This window comes from Procambarus clarkii, chromosome 64 (genome assembly GCF_040958095.1).
Source record: "Procambarus clarkii isolate CNS0578487 chromosome 64, FALCON_Pclarkii_2.0, whole genome shotgun sequence".
NCBI lineage: Eukaryota > Metazoa > Arthropoda > Malacostraca > Decapoda > Cambaridae > Procambarus > Procambarus clarkii.
In genome coordinates this window covers 3,114,991-3,134,979 of record NC_091213.1, presented here as the reverse complement: position 1 = coordinate 3,134,979, position 19,989 = coordinate 3,114,991, and the positions used below count along the sequence as shown (strand labels likewise).

General features: G+C 50.6%; 3 protein-coding genes across 5 annotated transcripts in view; 1 reads left to right on the top strand and 2 right to left on the bottom strand.

Annotated features, from left to right (window-relative positions):
- The window catches only part of LOC123768910 (ataxin-1-like), a 418,165-nt gene that overhangs the window by 269,754 nt on the left and 128,422 nt on the right, over window positions 1–19,989 (bottom strand). The window lies entirely within an intron of this gene.
- Window positions 1,741–3,955, top strand: LOC138354664 (zinc finger CCCH domain-containing protein 13-like). The gene is made up of 3 exons (XM_069309022.1): window positions 1,741–2,295; window positions 2,470–2,526; window positions 3,467–3,955. The coding sequence occupies exons 1-3, from the start codon at window positions 1,741–1,743 to the stop codon at window positions 3,953–3,955; spliced, it is 1,101 nt and encodes a 366-aa protein (XP_069165123.1).
- Window positions 4,360–7,341, bottom strand: LOC138354663 (uncharacterized protein DDB_G0290685-like). Its single transcript, XM_069309021.1, has 2 exons — window positions 7,303–7,341; window positions 4,360–6,348 (listed from the first exon to the last, which is right to left on the bottom strand). The coding sequence occupies exons 1-2, from the start codon at window positions 7,339–7,341 to the stop codon at window positions 4,360–4,362; spliced, it is 2,028 nt and encodes a 675-aa protein (XP_069165122.1).

Below are 19,989 nucleotides of genomic sequence, written 5' to 3'. Positions count from 1 at the left end.
CTCAAACAGTTCTCTTCTGTTTTAATCCTTCTCATAACTTTGGCATCATCCGCAAACATTGTGTGCGCGCGTGTGTGCGCGCGTGTGTGCGCGTGCGTGTGTGTACGTACCTAAGTATAGTTACAGGATGAGAGCTACGCTCGTGGTGTCCCGTCTTCCCAGCACTCTGTCATATAACGCTTTGAAACTACTGACGGTCTTGGCCTCCACCACCACCCTCTCACTTGTTCCAACCGTCTACCACTCTAATACCCCTGTACACCTGCACCAACTAGGCCACTGACACCCCACAACAGGTGTTATGAGGGGAAACGAGTGTAGCAAGTGTTACTGGTTGTAGTGCTCCAATACACTTGCTTAGCGCTGTTGGCATCGCCGACACCTGTGTTGACGGCCGAATGTAAACAGCTGCTCCTCTGCTGGGGTTCGCAGCTGTGCCCCAGATGTGGGGCACAGCTGATCTATAGTCCCACACACCACTGAATCAGTACCTGGTGTGCGGCTGGTACTGAAAAATACCAAATTATGATCGCCAATGCAGCAGTACCAGAGGTGGTAAATTTGGGCATTGTACAGTCGGCCGAGCGGACAGCACGCTGGACTTGTGATCCTGTGGTCCTGGATTCGATCCCAGGCGCCGGCTAGAAACAATGGGCAGAGTTTCTTTCACCCTATGCCCCTGTTACCTAGCAGTAAAATAGATACCTAGGTGTTAGCCAGCTGTCACGGGCTGCTTCCTGGGGGTGGAGGCCAGGGGCCAGATTCACGAAAGCACTTACGAACCTGTACATCTTTTCTCAATCTTTGGCGGCTTTATTTTCCAATTATTAAACAGTTAATGAGCTCCGAAGCACCAGGAGGCTGTTTATAACAATAACAACAGTTGAATGGCAAGTTTTCATGCTTGTAAACTGTTTAATAAATGTAACCAAAGCCGTCAAAGATTGAGGAAAGATGTACACGTTCGTAAGTACTTGCGCAAGTGCTTTCGTGAATCTGTCCCCTGGTCGAGGACCGGGCCGCGGGGACACTAAAAAGCCCCGAAATCATCTCAAGATAACCTCAAGATATCTCAAGATAACCTGCATGCTAGCAAACAGCAGCGGCCTTAACAGCCTAGCCTCTTAGGACCCCCATCCCCATCCTAGCCCACTTAGAGGCAAGGCTCCTAGCCTATAGGCGGGGTTAGGAGGCTAACTCGACCCCGCAAGCCCATCTAAGTGAGTACAAGTCTTGCACAGCAAATGTTTGAAGCCGTATTTTGCGAGTTGATTCACGGAGACCTCACACACTCCCTCCTGCCTGGCTCTCCTGTCCACACTTTCACTATCTTGAGGTTATCTTGAGATGATTTCGGAGCTTAATGTCCCCGCGGCCCTGTCCTCGACCAGGCCTCCACCCCCAGGAAGCAGCCCGTGACAGCTGACTAACTCCCAGGTACCTATTTACTGCTAGGTAACAGGGGCATTCAGGGTGAAAGAAACTCTGTCGATTGTTTCTCGCCGGCGCCTGGGATCGAACCCGGGACCACAGGATCACGCGTCCAGTATTCTGTCCGCTCGGCCACCGGCTCTCCACTAGGAAATAATTCTCATACTAATGGTATCCATTTAACTTTATGAAGATAATTACACGTCCTGAACACACCATAATCTCTCTCCAGGAAGACCCTGACTTATCTTTGGTCACTCAAACTTTGACAGAAATATTACCTTGATTGCGAGAACATACATCCTAAGTATGATTGATGTATATACTGTTGTAGCGGGTCTACATGAGAGAATACAACAATTAGGCACGAGAGCGAGAGACACAGAGAGCGAGAGACACAGAGCGAGAGACACAGAGAGCGAGAGAGACAGAGCGAGAGACACAGAGAGCGAGAGACACAGAGAGCGAGAGACACAGAGAGCGAGAGACACGGAGAGCGAGAGACACGGAGAGCGAGAGACACGGAGAGCGAGAGACACGGAGAGCGAGAGACACGGAGAGCGAGAGACACGGAGAGGGAGAGACACGGAGAGCGAGAGACACGGAGAGCGAGAGACACGGAGAGCGAGAGACACGGAGAGCGAGAGACACGGAGAGCGAGAGACACGGAGAGCGAGAGACACGGAGAGCGAGAGACACGGAGAGCGAGAGACACGGAGAGCCAGAGACACGGAGAGCCAGAGAGACGGAGAGCCAGAGAGACGGAGAGCCAGAGAGACGGAGAGCCAGAGAGACGGAGAGCCAGAGAGACGGAGAGCCAGAGAGACGGAGAGCGAGAGAGACGGAGAGCGAGAGAGACGGAGAGCGAGAGAGACGGAGAGCGAGAGAGACGGAGAGCGAGAGAGACGGAGAGCGAGAGAGACGGAGAGCGAGAGAGACGGAGAGCGAGAGAGACGGAGAGCGAGAGAGACGGAGAGCGAGAGAGACGGAGAGCGAGAGAGACGGAGAGCGAGAGAGACGGAGAGCGAGAGAGACGGAGAGCGAGAGAGACGGAGAGCGAGAGAGACGGAGAGCGAGAGAGACGGAGAGCGAGAGAGACGGAGAGCGAGAGAGACGGAGAGCGAGAGAGACGGAGAGCGAGAGAGACGGAGAGCGAGAGAGACGGAGAGCGAGAGAGACGGAGAGCGAGAGAGACGGAGAGCGAGAGAGACGGAGAGCGAGAGAGACGGAGAGCGAGAGAGACGGAGAGCGAGAGAGACGGAGAGCGAGAGAGACGGAGAGCGAGAGAGACGGAGAGCGAGAGAGACGGAGAGCGAGAGAGACGGAGAGCGAGAGAGACGGAGAGCGAGAGAGACGGAGAGCGAGAGAGACGGAGAGCGAGAGAGACGGAGAGCGAGAGAGACGGAGAGCGAGAGAGACGGAGAGCGAGAGAGACGGAGAGCGAGAGAGACGGAGAGCGAGAGAGACGGAGAGCGAGAGAGACGGAGAGCGAGAGAGACGGAGAGCGAGAGAGACGGAGAGCGAGAGAGACGGAGAGCGAGAGAGACGGAGAGCGAGAGAGACGGAGAGCGAGAGAGACGGAGAGCGAGAGAGACGGAGAGCGAGAGAGACGGAGAGCGAGAGAGACGGAGAGCGAGAGAGACGGAGAGCGAGAGAGACGGAGAGCGAGAGAGACGGAGAGCGAGAGAGACGGAGAGCGAGAGAGACGGAGAGCGAGAGAGACGGAGAGCGAGAGAGACGGAGAGCGAGAGAGACGGAGAGCGAGAGAGACGGAGAGCGAGAGAGACGGAGAGCGAGAGAGACGGAGAGCGAGAGAGACGGAGAGCGAGAGAGACGGAGAGCGAGAGAGACGGAGAGCGAGAGAGACGGAGAGCGAGAGAGACGGAGAGCGAGAGAGACGGAGAGCGAGAGAGACAGAGAGCGAGAGAGACAGAGAGCGAGAGAGACAAGAGAGCGAGAGAGACAAGAGAGCGAGAGAGACAAGAGAGCGAGAGAGACAAGAGAGCGAGAGAGACAAGAGAGCGAGAGAGACAAGAGAGCGAGAGAGACAGAGAGCGAGAGAGACAGAGAGCGAGAGAGACAGAGAGCGAGAGACAAGAGAGCGAGAGACAAGAGAGCGAGAGACAAGAGAGCGAGAGACAAGAGAGCGAGAGACAAGAGAGCGAGAGACAAGAGAGCGAGAGACAAGAGAGCGAGAGACAAGAGAGCGAGAGACAAGAGAGCGAGAGACAAGAGAGCGAGAGACAAGAGAGCGACAGACAAGAGAGCGACAGACAAGAGAGCGACAGACAAGAGAGCGAGAGACGGAGAGCGAGAGACGGAGAGCGAGAGACGGAGAGCGAGAGACGGAGAGCGAGAGACAGAGAGAGCAGGAAATCCCACGGCTAAACACTTAGAAATAAGAAGAAATTCCTGCCACAAAAATCGCTTGATTTCAAATCCTATTGAAACCAGATCCTACACACGTTACATATCCTCCTCTGGATCATTACAAAATTATATGCTGCCCAGGAAGCCCATATGACATGCATACGGTATGATATGACTTCTGAGAGCACATTTGTAGCATCATTGACCTTAGAGTCTAGCCTTGCAACCCGTTCTCGCAAATTCGTAAAGTCAATATTGACTTATTAACTACGTGCATAGGTGATATACTAAACATAATAGATACCCTTAAAAAGATTCATAGAAAACACCGACCTTACCTAACCTTGTTAGTATCTTAAGATAAGCATCTTATTGCTTCGTAATTACAATTATTACCTAACCTATAATAGGTATAGGTTAAGTAATAATTGTAATTACGAAGCAATAAGATGCTTATCTTAAGATACTAACAAGGTTAGGTAAGGTCGGTGTTTTCTATGAATCTTTTTAAGGATATCTATTATGTTAAGTATGTCACCTATGCATATATTTAATAAGTCAATATTGACTTATTAAATTTGCGAGAACGGGTTGAGCCTTGTGGAGGCCGGGAACTTTACCAACATTAAGGAGGTGGTTGAGACTCACTTTCACCGACAGATTTTGCCGTATAAACAGGCCTGAGTGCAGGTCCACGGCGTATAACTTGGGGTTAGTGAGTGTGGCAGTCCCATCATTTATGTAGCACCCGCCTCTGTGGTACAAGGGTGTTGCTTCCCCCTTCACCCGTGGTGTGTGGCCTCGGTCTCTCGACCCCACTGTAGGTCTCTCGACCCCACTGTCGGTCTCTCGACCCCCACTGTCGGTCTCTCGACCCCCACTGTCGGTCTCTCGACCCCCACTGTCGGTCTCTCGACCCCACTGTCGGTCTCTGGACCCCCACTGTCGGTCTCTGGACCCCCACTGTCGGTCTCTGGACCCCCACTGTCGGTCTCTGGACCCCCACTGTCGGTCTCTGGACCCCCACTGTCGGTCTCTGGACCCCCACTGTCGGTCTCTGGACCCCCACTGTCGGTCTCTGGACCCCCACTGTCGGTCTCTGGACCCCCACTGTGGGTCTCTCGACCCCACTGTGGGTCTCTCGACCCCACTGTGGGTCTCTCGACCCCACTGTGGGTCTCTCGACCCCACTGTGGGTCTCTCGACCCCACTGTGGGTCTCTCGACCCCACTGTGGGTCTCTCGACCCCACTGTGGGTCTCTCGACCCCACTGTGGGTCTCTCGACCCCACTGTGGGTCTCTCGACCCCACTGTGGGTCTCTCGACCCCACTGTGGGTCTCTCGACCCCACTGTGGGTCTCTCGACCCCACTGTGGGTCTCTCGACCCCACTGTGGGTCTCTCGACCCCACTGTGGGTCTCTCGACCCCACTGTGGGTCTCTCGACCCCACTGTGGGTCTCTCGACCCCACTGTAGGGTCTCTCGACCCCACTGTAGGTCTCTCGACCCCACTGTAGGTCTCTCGACCCCACTGTAGGTCTCTCGACCCCACTGTAGGTCTCTCGACCCCACTGTAGGTCTCTCGACCCCACTGTAGGTCTCTCGACCCCACTGTAGGTCTCTCGACCCCACTGTAGGTCTCTCGACCCCACTGTAGGTCTCTCGACCCCACTGTAGGTCTCTCGACCCCACTGTAGGTCTCTCGACCCCACTGTAGGTCTCTCGACCCCACTGTAGGTCTCTCGACCCCACTGTAGGTCTCTCGACCCCACTGTAGGTCTCTCGACCCCACTGTAGGTCTCTCGACCCCACTGTAGGTCTCTCGACCCCACTGTAGGTCTCTCGACCCCACTGTAGGTCTCTCGACCCCACTGTAGGTCTCTCGACCCCACTGTAGGTCTCTCGACCCCACTGTAGGTCTCTCGACCCCACTGTAGGTCTCTCGACCCCACTGTAGGTCTCTCGACCCCACTGTAGGTCTCTCGACCCCACTGTAGGTCTCTCGACCCCACTGTAGGTCTCTCGACCCCACTGTAGGTCTCTCGACCCCACTGTAGGTCTCTCGACCCCACTGTAGGTCTCTCGACCCCACTGTAGGTCTCTCGACCCCACTGTAGGTCTCTCGACCCCACTGTAGGTCTCTCGACCCCACTGTAGGTCTCTCGACCCCACTGTAGGTCTCTCGACCCCACTGTAGGTCTCTCGACCCCACTGTAGGTCTCTCGACCCCACTGTAGGTCTCTCGACCCCACTGTAGGTCTCTCGACCCCACTGTAGGTCTCTCGACCCCACTGTAGGTCTCTCGACCCCACTGTAGGTCTCTCGACCCCACTGTAGGTCTCTCGACCCCACTGCCGGCCTCTGGACCCCCACAATGCCGGTCACGGTGACCCTGGTGGGCGGGAGGGGAGCCGTACTAAGTATAAGAAGGTCTTCTTGAGGAAGGGTATTAGCAGCCTTAAGGTGGAGGGTCTCACCTGAGACCACCGCAAGATCTCGGCAGTCACCACCACGATAGCCCAAGGTGACAACGACAACCACGATAACCTAAGGTGACAGCAACAACAACGCTAACTCAAGGTGACAGCGACAACCACGAGATCGAAGCCCAAGAGAAGGAAAAATAGCTACGACCCTGCGATAGCGACGACCCTGCGATAGCGACGACCCTGCGATAGCGACGACCCTGCGATAGCGACGACTTGAAGCTACCTGAGTACCAACAAGGGACCACCAACCACAGGTTCCCACACCTGCCACACACACACCTGTTGCTGTGGACTCCGGTGCTGACCCGGGCTCCGTGTCGGGGGCGCGTCACTCAAATATTCACTGCCTGAAAACCCAATGGAAAGGAGTGACCATGGCACTTGAATTATATATATTTATTAAACAACATGAAGGCAATAGAATATCTTCAGTTGCCTGTGGCCACCAGTAAGCTTCGGCCCCAAGCTTTCTCACACGGCCAAAAGTTATACTCAAAGGATTACTTAAAATAATTACGAATGTGGTTTGCGCAGGTCGGAAGATCCGGGATAATTTTAGAAACTTTATTCATATTTTCAACTAATGCAAATTTATCGTTTCAATATCGTTTATATTGACATTTTCAAAATATATTTGATCCCCTTTGGCTACTGAATGGGGTGAGAATAGCTTGAGCTACCTCATCCCTTTTTGTGTATTTTACCTCAATAAACTTATTTCAATTTCAATTTCAATTTGGCGTGGAGGTGCAGAACGAGGCTGCCTCGGCGCTGCGGGTATCAAGCAGACTATTTGGTTTTTATTTATATAGAAAAAAAGATTGAACAAGAGTCCAGAGATGTTCTGTCCTTTCTTTTAACTTGTTGAGCATTCTTCTTCATGCCTGCGAGGCCACCCCACCCCCCTCCCCCAGGCCTATTTTCACACAGCCTTAAATCTTACTCCATAACATATGCAGCTTAACGGCTGACAGCGTCACAGTAGGCCTATATTTCCTACAGCCTATGTTACCTCTACCATCACGCCTCGAGCACCTACTGTTGGCATCATTTTGATATACAAGTTAGCAAATAATCTACTTTCATTTTGAACTTTCTTTTTGAACTGGAAGGTGTCATCTTGTAGTTGATATCTGGCACTGGCACTCGGGAGATGGTTTAGTGCACACACTGTGGCTCTTATGACAAGTAGTGCCACACAACCTCTTGAAAAACTTCAAAGAACCTGTTGATGAACCCCCCTAGAGTACGTGTTCTTCAGCCCCCAGAGAACCTGATGAAGAACTCACAGAAAATGAAGTGAAGAACCCAAACAGTATCTTCTTGTTGAGCCCACAGAGAACTAGTTGATGAACCCCACAGAGTACTAATCGGGCCGCCAAGATAAACTGTTGAGGAATCCAGAGTACTTCCTGCGGAGCCCCAGAGTACTTCCTGCGGAGCCCCAGAGTACTTCCTGCGGAGCCCCAGAGTACTTCCTGCGGAGCCCCAGAGTACTTCCTGCGGAGCCCCAGAGTACTTCCTGCGGAGCCCCAGAGTACTTCCTGCGGAGCCCCAGAGTACTTCCTGCGGAGCCCCAGAGTACTTCCTGCGGAGCCCCAGAGTACTTCCTGCGGAGCCCCAGAGTACTTCCTGCGGAGCCCCAGAGTACTTCCTGCGGAGCCCCAGAGTACTTCCTGCGGAGCCCCAGAGTACTTCCTGCGGAGCCCCAGAATACCTATTTATGAACCCATAGAGAACCTATCGATGAACTCACAGAGTACTTGTCGCTGAGCCCTTACCTACCTTGCGATGATTTCGGGGCTCAACGTTCCAACGGCCCGGTCCTCAACCAGGCCTCCTGGTTGCTGAACTGGTGAACCAGACTGTTGGACGCGGCTGCTCGCAGATTGACGTATGAATCACAGCCTGGTTGATCAGGTATCCTTTGGAGAAGTTTATCAAGTTCTCTCTTGAAAACTGTGAGGGGTCGGCCAGTTATGTCCCTTATGTGTAGTGGAAGCGTGTTGAACAGTCTCGGGCCTCTGATGTTGATAGTTCTCTCTTGAACACTGTGAGGGGTCGGCCAGTTATGTCCCTTATGTGTAGTGGAAGCGTGTTGAACAGTCTCGGGCCTCTGATGTTGATAGTTCTCTCTTGAACACTGTGAGGGGTCGGCCAGTTATGTCCCTTATGTGTAGTGGAAGCGTGTTGAACAGTCTCGGGCCTCTGATGTTGAAAGTTCTCTCTTGAACACTGTGAGGGGTCGGCCAGTTATGTCCCTTATGTGTAGTGGAAGCGTGTTAAACAGTCTCGGGCCTCTGATGTTGATAGTTCTCTCTTGAACACTGTGAGGGGTCGGCCAGTTATGTCCCTTATGTATAGTGGAAGCGAGTTGAACAGTCTCGGGCCTCTGATGTTGATAGTTCTCTTTTGAACACTGTGAGGGGTCGGCCAGTCATGCCCCTTATGTGTAGTGGAAGCGTGTTGAACAGTCTCGGGCCTCTGATGTTGATAGTTCTCTCTTGAACACTGTGAGGGGTCGGCCAGTTATGTCCCTTATGTGTAGTGGAAGCGTGTTGAACAGTCTCGGGCCTCTGATATTGATAGTTCTCTCTTGAACACTGTGAGGGGTCGGCCAGTTATGCCCCTTATGTGTAGTGGAAGCGTGTTGAACAGTCTCGGGCCTCTGATGTTGATAGTTCTCTCTTGAACACTGTGAGGGGTCGGCCAGTTATGTCCCTTATGTGTAGTGGAAGCGTGTTGAACAGTCTCGGGCCTCTGATGTTGATAGTTCTCTCTTGAACACTGTGAGGGGTCGGCCAGTTATGTCCCTTATGTGTAGTGGAAGCGTGTTGAACAGTCTCGGGCCTCTGATGTTGATAGTTCTCTCTTGAACACTGTAAGGGGTCGGCCAGTTATATCCCTTATGTGTAGTGGAAGCGTGTTGAACAGTCTCGGGCCTCTGATGTTGATAGTTCTCTCTTGAACACTGTGAGGGGTCGGCCAGTTATGCCCCTTATGTGTAGTGGAAGCGTGTTGAACAGTCTCGGGCCTCTGATGTTGATAGTTCTCTCTTGAACACTGTGAGGGGTCGGCCAGTTATGTCCCTTATGTGTAGTGAAAGCGTGTTGAACAGTCTCGGGCCTCTGATGTTGATAGTTCTCTCTTGAACACTGTGAGGGGTCGGCCAGTTATGTCCCTTATGTGTAGTGGAAGCGTGTTGAACAGTCTCGGGCCTCTGATGTTGATAGTTCTATCTTGAACACTGTGAGGGGTCGGCCAGTTATGTCCCTTATGTGTAGTGGAAGCGTGTTGAACAGTCTCGGGCCTCTGATGTTGATAGTTCTCTCTTGAACACTGTGAGGGGTCGGCCAGTTATGTCCCTTATGTGTAGTGGAAGCGTGTTGAACAGTCTCAGGCCTCTGATGTTGATAGTTCTCTCTTGAACACTGTGAGGGGTCGGTCAGTTATGTCCCTTATGTGTAGTGGAAGCGTGTTGAACAGTCTCGGGCCTCTGATGTTGATAGTTCTCTCTTGAACACTGTGAGGGGTCGGTCAGTTATGTCCCTTATGTGTAGTGGAAGAGTGTTGAACAGTCTCGGGCCTCTGATGTTGATAGTTCTCTCTTGAACACTGTGAGGGGTCGGCCAGTTATGTCCCTTATGTGTAGTGGAAGCGTGTTGAACAGTCTTGGGCCTCTGATGTTGATAGTTCTCTCTTGAACACTGTGAGGGGTCGGCCAGTTATGTCCCTTATGTATAGTGGAAGCGTGTTGAACAGTCTCGGGCCTCTGATGTTGATAGTTCTCTCTTGAACACTGTGAGGGGTCGGTCAGTTATGTCCCTTATGTGTAGTGGAAGAGTGTTGAACAGTCTCAGGCCTCTGATGTTGATAGTTCTCTCTTGAACACTGTGAGGGGTCGGTCAGTTATGTCCCTTATGTGTAGTGGAAGCGTGTTGAACAGTCTCGGGCCTCTGATGTTGATAGTTCTCTCTTGAACACTGTGAGGGGTCGGTCAGTTATGTCCCTTATGTGTAGTGGAAGAGTGTTGAACAGTCTCGGGCCTCTGATGTTGATAGTTCTCTCTTGAACACTGTGAGGGGGTCGGCCAGTTATGTCCCTTATGTGTAGTGGAAGCGTGTTGAACAGTCTCGGGCCTCTGATGTTGATAGTTCTCTCTTGAACACTGTGAGGGGTCGGCCAGTTATGTCCCTTATGTGTAGTGGAAGCGTGTTGAACAGTCTCGGGCCTCTGATGTTGATAGTTCTCTCTTGAACACTGTGAGGGGTCGGCCAGTTATGTCCCTTATGTGTAGTGGAAGCGTGTTGAACAGTCTCGGGCCTCTGATGTTGATAGTTCTCTCTTGAACACTGTGAGGGGTCGGCCAGTTATGTCCCTTATGTGTAGTGGAAGCGTGTTGAACAGTCTCGGGCCTCTGATGTTGATAGTTCTCTCTTGAACACTGTGAGGGGTCGGTCAGTTATGTCCCTTATGTGTAGTGGAAGCGTGTTGAACAGTCTCGGGCCTCTGATGTTGATAGTTCTCTCTTGAACACTGTGAGGGGTCGGTCAGTTATGTCCCTTATGTGTAGTGGAAGAGTGTTGAACAGTCTCGGGCCTCTGATGTTGATAGTTCTCTCTTGAACACTGTGAGGGGTCGGCCAGTTATGTCCCTTATGTGTAGTGGAAGCGTGTTGAACAGTCTTGGGCCTCTGATTTTGATAGTTCTCTCTTGAACACTGTGAGGGGGTCGGCCAGTTATGTCCCTTATGTGTAGTGGAAGCGTGTTGAACAGTCTCGGGCCTCTGATGTTGATAGTTCTCTCTTGAACACTGTGAGGGGTCGGCCAGTTATGTCCCTTATGTGTAGTGGAAGCGTGTTGAACAGTCTCGGGCCTCTGATGTTGATAGTTCTCTCTTGAACACTGTGAGGGGTCGGCCAGTTATGTCCCTTATGTGTAGTGGAAGCGTGTTGAACAGTCTCGGGCCTCTGATGTTGATAGTTCTCTCTTGAACACTGTGAGGGGTCGGCCAGTTATGTCCCTTATGTGTAGTGGAAGCGTGTTGAACAGTCTCGGGCCTCTGGTGTTGATAGTTCTCTCTTGAACACTGTGAGGGGTCGGCCAGTTATGTCCCTTATGTGTAGTGGAAGCGTGTTGAACAGTCTCGGGCCTCTGATGTTGATAGAGTTCTCTCTTGAACACTGTGAGGGGTCGGCCAGTTATGTCCCTTATGTGCAGTGGAAGCGTGTTGAACAGTCTCGGGCCTCTGATGTTGATAGAGTTCTCTCTTGAACACTGTGAGGGGTCGGCCAGTTATGTCCCTTATGTGTAGTGGAAGCGTGTTGAACAGTCTCGGGCCTCTGATGTTGATAGTTCTCTCTTGAACACTGTGAGGGGTCGGCCAGTTATGTCCCTTATGTGTAGTGGAAGCGTGTTGAACAGTCTCGGGCCTCTGATGTTGATAGTTCTCTCTTGAACACTGTGAGGGGTCGGCCAGTTATGTCCCTTATGTGTAGTGGAAGCGTGTTGAACAGTCTCGGGCCTCTGGTGTTGATAGTTCTCTCTTGAACACTGTGAGGGGTCGGCCAGTTATGTCCCTTATGTGTAGTGGAAGCGTGTTGAACAGTCTCGGGCCTCTGATGTTGATAGTTCTCTCTTGAACACTGTGAGGGGTCGGCCAGTTATGTCCCTTATGTGTAGTGGAAGCGTGTTGAACAGTCTCGGGCCTCTGATGTTGATAGTTTTCTCTCAGAGTACCTGTTGCACCTCTGCTCTTCAATTGGCCTTTGTACATTATTGACCCCCAAGTTTGTATACAAGTTTGAATTACCTATCATTAAGCCTGATAAGTAATTACTTTAAATATTAAATGAATGATTTGATAATTATTTTAGAGGATTCGAGGAGTACCATGAAACCTGGTATATAATAATTCCATCTGGGACTTAAGGTTTTCTATCAGTGAATGGTTTCAATATATTCTGATATATACGTTAGATTAATTAACGTATACATAATGTTAATTAATAAATTAACGTATTAATTAATGCTCGAGAATGTCTGAGGTTATCTAACAAGGAGGTTATCTTCTAGAGGTTATCCTGAGATGATGTCGGGGCTTAGCGTCCCCCGCGGCCCGGTCCTCGACTGGGCCTCCTTTTTTGTTACACATCCCCAAGAAGCAGCCCGTAGCAGCTCTCTAACTCCCAGGTACCTATTTACTACTAGATAAACAGGCCCATCAGGGTGAAAGAAACCATGCCCATTTGTTTCCACCTCCGCCGGGATCGAACCCGAAACCTTAGGACTACGAACCCCGAGCGCTGTCCACTCAGCCGTCAGGCCCCCAGGGTGGTAACCTTTGTGGCATACACCGGATGATCAAGGGGAAACCAGAGATACTTTTAGATGGGAATTTCACATATCTTTATATAATAATAGTTAATAGGATACTCGTCACTTTTTCATAAGCTATAGGCCTACCCTTTTCAATGGTAAGAATGTGTTCATGAAGAATAACATCACACACCCTTCTTTCAGACCAAGGGCTTCAGACCACGGGACTTCCAGACTAAACTTTCAGACCACAGGCTTCCAGACTATGAACTTTCAGACCACAGGCTTTCAGACCACAGGCTTTCAGACCAAGGGCTTTCAGACCAAGGGCTTTCAGACCAAGGGCTTTCAGACCAAGGGCTTTCAGACCACAGGCTTTCAGACCACAGGCTTTCAGACCACGGGCTTTCAGACCACGGGCTTTCAGACCACAGGCTTTCAGACCACAGGCTTTCAGACCACAGGCTTTCAGACCACAGGCTTTCAGACCACAGGCTTTCAGACCACAGGCTTTCAGACCACAGGCTTTCAGACCAAGGGCTTCAGACTATGAACTTTCAGACTATGAACTTTCAGACCACGGGCACTCCCCCCCCCCCCCCCCGCCAACAATCACTACCCAAGCTACACCCAATCCTATCATCCCGGGGGGGGGGGGTGGATATTGGTATCAGCAAGCTTGTTGACAACTTGAAATGCTTGTCAGAAACTTGAAATAGGGAAAGACAAGCTTGTAAACAAAAGGGATCGGGCAGCGTATTGAGTAACACTGGTCAGTAACACTGGTCAGTAACACTGGTCAGTAACACTGGTCAGTAACACTGGTCAGTAACACTGGTCAGTAACACTGGTCAGTAACACTGGTCAGTAACACTGGTCAGTAACACTGGTCAGTAACACTGGTCAGTAACACTGGCTAACGTCAGGGTGACGCCTAACGAACAATACTCTTGACCTCAGGTCTGTAACATGCAGGGCTATCAACCCCAAGTTTGTAAAAATGAAGCGATATTGACCGCCAGGCTGGTTACCGTCTTGAGAATTTAAGCCATAGTAGAATCATAATCTTCAAGAACTGCCAAGGTGTCCGGTGTAGGTCAGGGAGCCGGTCGGCCGAGCGGACAGCACGCTGGACTTGTGATCCTGTGGTCCCGGGTTCAATCCCGGGCGCCGGCGAGAAACAATGGGCACAGTTTATTTGACCCTATGCCCCTGTTACCTAGCAGTAAAATAGGTACCTGGGTGTTAGTCAGCTGTCACGGGCTGCTTCCTGGGGGTGGAGGCCTGGTCGAGGACCGGGCCGCGGGGACACTAATGCCCCGAAATCATCTTAAGATAACCTCAAGATAACCTTAGCACACCAATTTCGTGCGGTTGTGCACGCCAAGGAGAACAGGCTGGGAGATGAACTTTATACCACAGTCACAGGTTTGGATGAGTACGAATCGTCCTTTTGCGTACGGCTGTGCTAGTGACGCAAGCTTCAGTGCGTGTGAAGCGTACCGACTGTGCTAGTGACGCAAGCTTCAGTGTGCGTGAAGCGTACCGACTGTCCTAGTGACGCAAGCTTCAGTGTGCGTGAAGCGTACCGACTGTGCTAGTGACGCAAGCTTCAGTGTGCGTGAAGCGTACCGACTGTCCTAGTGACGCAAGCTTCAGTGTGCGTGAAGCGTACCGACTGTCCTAGTGACGCAAGCTTCAGTGTGCGTGAAGCGTACCGACTGTCCTAGTGACGCAAGCTTCAGTGTGCGTGAAGCGTACCGACTGTGCTAGTGACGCAAGCTTCAGTGTGCGTGAAGCGTACCGACTGTGCTAGTGACGCAAGCCTCAGTGTGCGTGAAGCAACAACCCTCTCCCATCAGATAAGTAAGATAATTATCATTAGAAAGCGCTAAGCCCTGCTTGATGGGGTTCTGGGAGTTCTTTCTACTCCCCCAAGCCCGGTCCGAGACCAGGCTTAACCTAACTATCCTAACCTAACTAACCTAACTATCCTAACCAAACTATCCTAACCTAACCTAATCAAAGTAGCCTAATCTAAACCTATCGACATAGAAAATGTTAATGTTTATGAGCTGGAATGATGAATGCTATATCCCTTCATTTGTCAGTATGGGATTTTGAGGTCAATGTGTAACGAATAAGATATGTGATGGGAGATAACGAATAAGATATGTGATGGGAGATAACGAATAAGATATGTGATGGGAGATAACGAATAAGATATGTGATGGGAGATAACGAATAAGATATGTGATGGGAGATAACGAATAAGATATGTGATGGGAGATAACGAATAAGATATGTGATGGGAGATAACGAATAAGATATGTGATGGGAGATAACGAATAAGATATGTGATGGGAGATAACTCTTTTTATACTTTATAAACTTTTTTCGTTATCCTTCGTTATTTTCGTTATCCTCTGCCTTGCACTTCCCTGGAAACACAAACCGTAATTGTCTATATTTTCCACCTGTTACAACTTGTAATAAAGTTGTTACATCTTGGCTTAACGTGTTTATGACGTATTAGAACGTTGTTACAACTTGCTATATTGGTTGTTACATCTTGGCTTAACGTGTTTATGACGTATTAGAACGTTGTTACAACTTGCTATATTGGTTGTTATAACTGGTTAGGAGGTGTTAAAACTTGTTCGAACGTTGTACCAACGTCGTAGTTTCGGTGTGTGTTTGGCGGGTTGCCTGTTTGTTAAACAAATGGGGAGTGTGGGACCGTCACCCATTGTCCTAATGGCAGTTTTACCCATTCGTAACTATTTACCAAGTTAGTTCGTACGGAAATAATGTGTTTCATGTCAGGTCATAACAGTCTCCCTGGTGTAGTGGTAAGACACTCGCCTGGCGTTCCGCGAGCGCTTTGTCATGGGTTCGAATCCTGGCCGGGGAGGATTTACTGGGCGCAAATCCTTAACTGTAGCCTCTGTTTAACTCAACAGTAAAATGTGTACTTGGTTGTAACAAGGATTCTTCGCGGCGGGGATCGTATTCCAGGGACCTGCCCGAAACGCTACGCGTACTAGTGGCTCTACAACCATGTAACAACTCTTGTATATATCTCAAAAATATCGCTAGAGGAATGAGGGGGGGGGGATGGGGACCATTTTCCTGCCCATTACACAAGGACATAGTGAAGGGAATGAGGGGTAATGAGGGATAAAGGGGTATGAACAGCCACTCATTGTCTTGACAGACAAAATGAGGTCTCTCGAGTTGTTATCTCAACGTAATATTTAGTGTTTACCTTTCATTCTCTTGCTATGGAGGACAGAAAATGTATATATGCTGGTTAGCATTGGAACTGTGTGGCCACGTCTGTGGTAGAAAATAATAATAATAATAATAATAATAATAATAATAATAATAATAATAATAATAATAAATTCTCTTGCATGTCCAACATTATCGCTTCTCGGTCTTTTGGTTATCTTGAGGTTATCTTGAGATGATTTCGGGGCTTTAGTGTCCCCGCGGCCCGGTCCTCGACCAGGCCTCCACCCCCAGGAAGCAGCCCGTGACAGCTGACTAACACCCAGGTGCCTATTTTACTGCTAGGTAACAGGGGCATCAGGGTGAAAGAAACTCTGCCCATTGCTTCTCGCCGGCGCCTGGGATCGAACCCGGGACCACAGGATCACGCGTCCAGTCCCCTGTCCGCTCAACCACCGGCTCCCCTCTAAGATGAAAAGTAGTGTAAAATACTTTATATTTAAAGTAAGGTGCATATTACATCTAATGGTTGACATTTATATCTCATATCATATACATGTAAAAATATATTCAGTAACCATTGGTGCTTCCAAACACATCACCAAGACCCGCGTCAGTGGGAGGAAACCCAATTTCTGCACAACTGAACTGACCCGTGACATTGTTGACCTCTAAATGGTACCACAGACCTTTCCACACACTGCCGGAACAACCGTGGACATCTTCAAGAGGAAACTAGATTGTTAAAATTTTAAATTTTGCCCCGAGGGGCGAGTTTATTGGGCAGCGCCACGCATCCTGTGAGTGGACACACCGCCATAGTGACAGTATTGGGCAGCGCCACTCATCCTGTGAGTGGACACACCGCCATAGTGACAGTATTGGGCAGCGCCACGCATCCTGTGAGTGGACACACCGCCATAGTGACAGTATTGGGCAGCGCCACGCATCCTGTGAGTGGACACACCGCCATAGTGACAGTATTGGGCAGCGCCACTCATCCTGTGAGTGGACACACCGCCATAGTGACAGTATTGGGCAGCGCCACTCATCCTGTGAGTGGACACACCGCCATAGTGACAGTATTGGGCAGCGCCACTCATCCTGTGAGTGGACACACCGCCATAGTGACAGTATTGGGCAGCGCCACTCATCCTGTGAGTGGACACACCGCCATAGCAGCATGTACAACACTCCCTCCAAAGAAGTGCCGGACCAACCGGGCTGTGGTGGGTATGTGGGCCTGTGGGCCGCTCCAACCAACAGCCTGGTGGACCAAACTCTCACAAGTCAAGCCTGGCCTCGGGCCGGGCTTGGGGAGTAGAACAACTCCCAGAACCCCATCAACCAGGTATCAACCAACAGCCTGGTGGACCAAACTCTCACAAGTCAAGCCTGGCCTCGGGCCGGGCTTGGGGAGTAGAAGAACTCCCAGAACCCCATCAACCAGGTATCAACCAACAGCCTGGTGGACCAAACTCTCACAAGTCAAGCCTGGCCTCGGGCCGGGCTTGGGGAGTAGAAGAACTCCCAGAACCCCATCAACCAGGTATCAACCAACAGCCTGGTGGACCAAACTCTCACAAGTCAAGCCTGGCCTCGGGCCGGGCTTGGGGAGTAGAACAACTCCCAGAACCCCATCAACCAGGTATCAACCAACAGCCTGGTGGACCAAACTCTCACAAGTCAAGCCTGGCCTCGGGCCGGGCTTGGGGAGTAGAACAACTCCCAGAACCCCATCAACCAGGTATCAACCAACAGCCTGGTGGACCAAACTCTCACAAGTCAAGCCTGGCCTCGGGCCGGGCTTGGCGAGTAGAACAACTCCCAGAACCCCATCAACCAGGTATCAACCAACAGCCTGGTGGACCAAACTCTCACAAGTCAAGCCTGGCCTCGGGCCGGGCTTGGGGAGTAGAACAACTCCCAGAACCCCATCAACCAGGTATCAACCAACAGCCTGGTGGACCAAACTCTCACAAGTCAAGCCTGGCCTCGGGCCGGGCTTGGGGAGTAGAAGAACTCCCAGAACCCCATCAACCAGGTATCAACCAACAGCCTGGTGGACCAAACTCTCACAAGTCAAGCCTGGCCTCGGGCCGGGCTTGGGGAGTAGAAGAACTCCCAGAACCCCATCAACCAGGTATCAACCAACAGCCTGGTGGACCAAACTCTCACAAGTCAAGCCTGGCCTCGGGCCGGGCTTGGGGAGTAGAACAACTCCCAGAACCCCATCAACCAGGTATCAACCAACAGCCTGGTGGACCAAACTCTCACAAGTCAAGCCTGGCCTCGGGCCGGGCTTGGGGAGTAGAACAACTCCCAGAACCCCATCAACCAGGTATCAACCAACAGCCTGGTGGACCAAACTCTCACAAGTCAAGCCTGGCCTCGGGCCGGGCTTGGCGAGTAGAACAACTCCCAGAACCCCATCAACCAGGTATCAACCAACAGCCTGGTGGACCAAACTCTCACAAGTCAAGCCTGGCCTCGGGCCGGGCTTGGGGAGTAGAACAACTCCCAGAACCCCATCAACCAGGTATCAACCAACAGCCTGGTGGACCAAACTCTCACAAGTCAAGCCTGGCCTCGGGCCGGGCTTGGGGAGTAGAACAACTCCCAGAACCCCATCAACCAGGTATCAGCACCAAAGGCCTTTTCTAGCCCTTGCTAGACGAGTTTGGCAAGACCCAACAGGGTCCAAGATTCTTGTGGACTACTTCCTGTGCGATTTATTTTTGGGGGGGCGGGGGGGAGAGAGAGAGACTACCCTGAATGTGGATTCTCTGACCCGAACCAAAATCCGAATCTATCTTGGGTCTGAATACCCTCCTCCTTCACTTGCTCTATTGTTTACCTGTAGCCAAGAGCCAGATTCACGAAAGCAGTTACGCAAGCACTTACGAACCTGTACATCTTTTCTTTGTTTTTGGCGGCTTTGTTTACAATTATTAAACAGTTAATGAGCTCCGAAGCACCAAGAGGCTGTTTATAACAATAACAACAGTTGATTGGCAAGTTTTCATGCTTGTAAACTGTTTAATAAATGTAACCAAAGCCGTCAAAGATTGAGGAAAGATGGACAGGTTCGTAAGTGGTTCCGTAACTGCATCGTGAATCTTGCCCCAGGTTTGTAAGTGGTTGCGTAACTGCATCGTGAATCTGGCCCCAGGTTTGTAAGTGCTTGCGTAACTGCATCGTGAATCTGGCCCCAGGTTTGTAAGTACTTGCGTAACTGCATCGTGAATCTGGCCCCAGGTTTGTAAGTACTTGCGTAACTGCTTCGTGAATCTGGCCCCAGGTTTGTAAGTACTTGCGTAACTGCATCGTGAATCTGGCCCCAGGTTTGTAAGTACTTGCGTAAGTGCTTCGTGAATCTGGCCCCAGGTTTGTAAGTACTTGCGTAAGTGCTTCGTGAATCAGGAAGCTCGGCGCCTCCTATCGCATATAGCCCGAGGTAGCCTCACTATGAAACACTGGCAAGGCAGTATAGTTGTCTGTTGATCACATTAAAGCTGTCTTATCATGTGACCTTACTGCACCTTTCAGTGATTCCCGAGGGTGAAGGTTCCCGCGGCCTGGGGCCAGATTCACGAAAGCACTTACGCAAATAATTACGAACGTGTACATCTTTCCTCAATCTTTGACGGCTTTGGTTACATTTATTAAACAGTTTACAAGCATGAAAACTTGCCAATCAACTGTTGTTATTGTATCGGGTTATACACAGCAGCAGAGAGAGAGAAGATGGCGGATGTAAACAAGGTCTCCTCACCAGACAAGAAGATGATGAATGTGAAATATTTCGCAAACGACAATAAAAGTGATTGTGACGTTGATTATGGTGATAGTGACGATAGTGATAACGACGATGCCGATGATGATACTAGTTAATGGAAAAAGGAAAGAAAAAGAAAATAGAAAAACTCAAAATTGTAATTTGGAAGATTAGAAAACGAGGAACGGCGAGGTGGGGGACTGATAAGAAAACGCTGCCTGGAACATTTTAAGAAAATATGAGAGAGAGAGAGAGAGAGAGAGAGAGAGAGAGAGAGAGAGAGAGAGAGAGAGAGAGAGAGAGAGAGAGAGAGAGAGAGAGAGAGAGAGAGACAGAGAGAGACAGAGAGAGAGAGAGAGAGACAGAGAG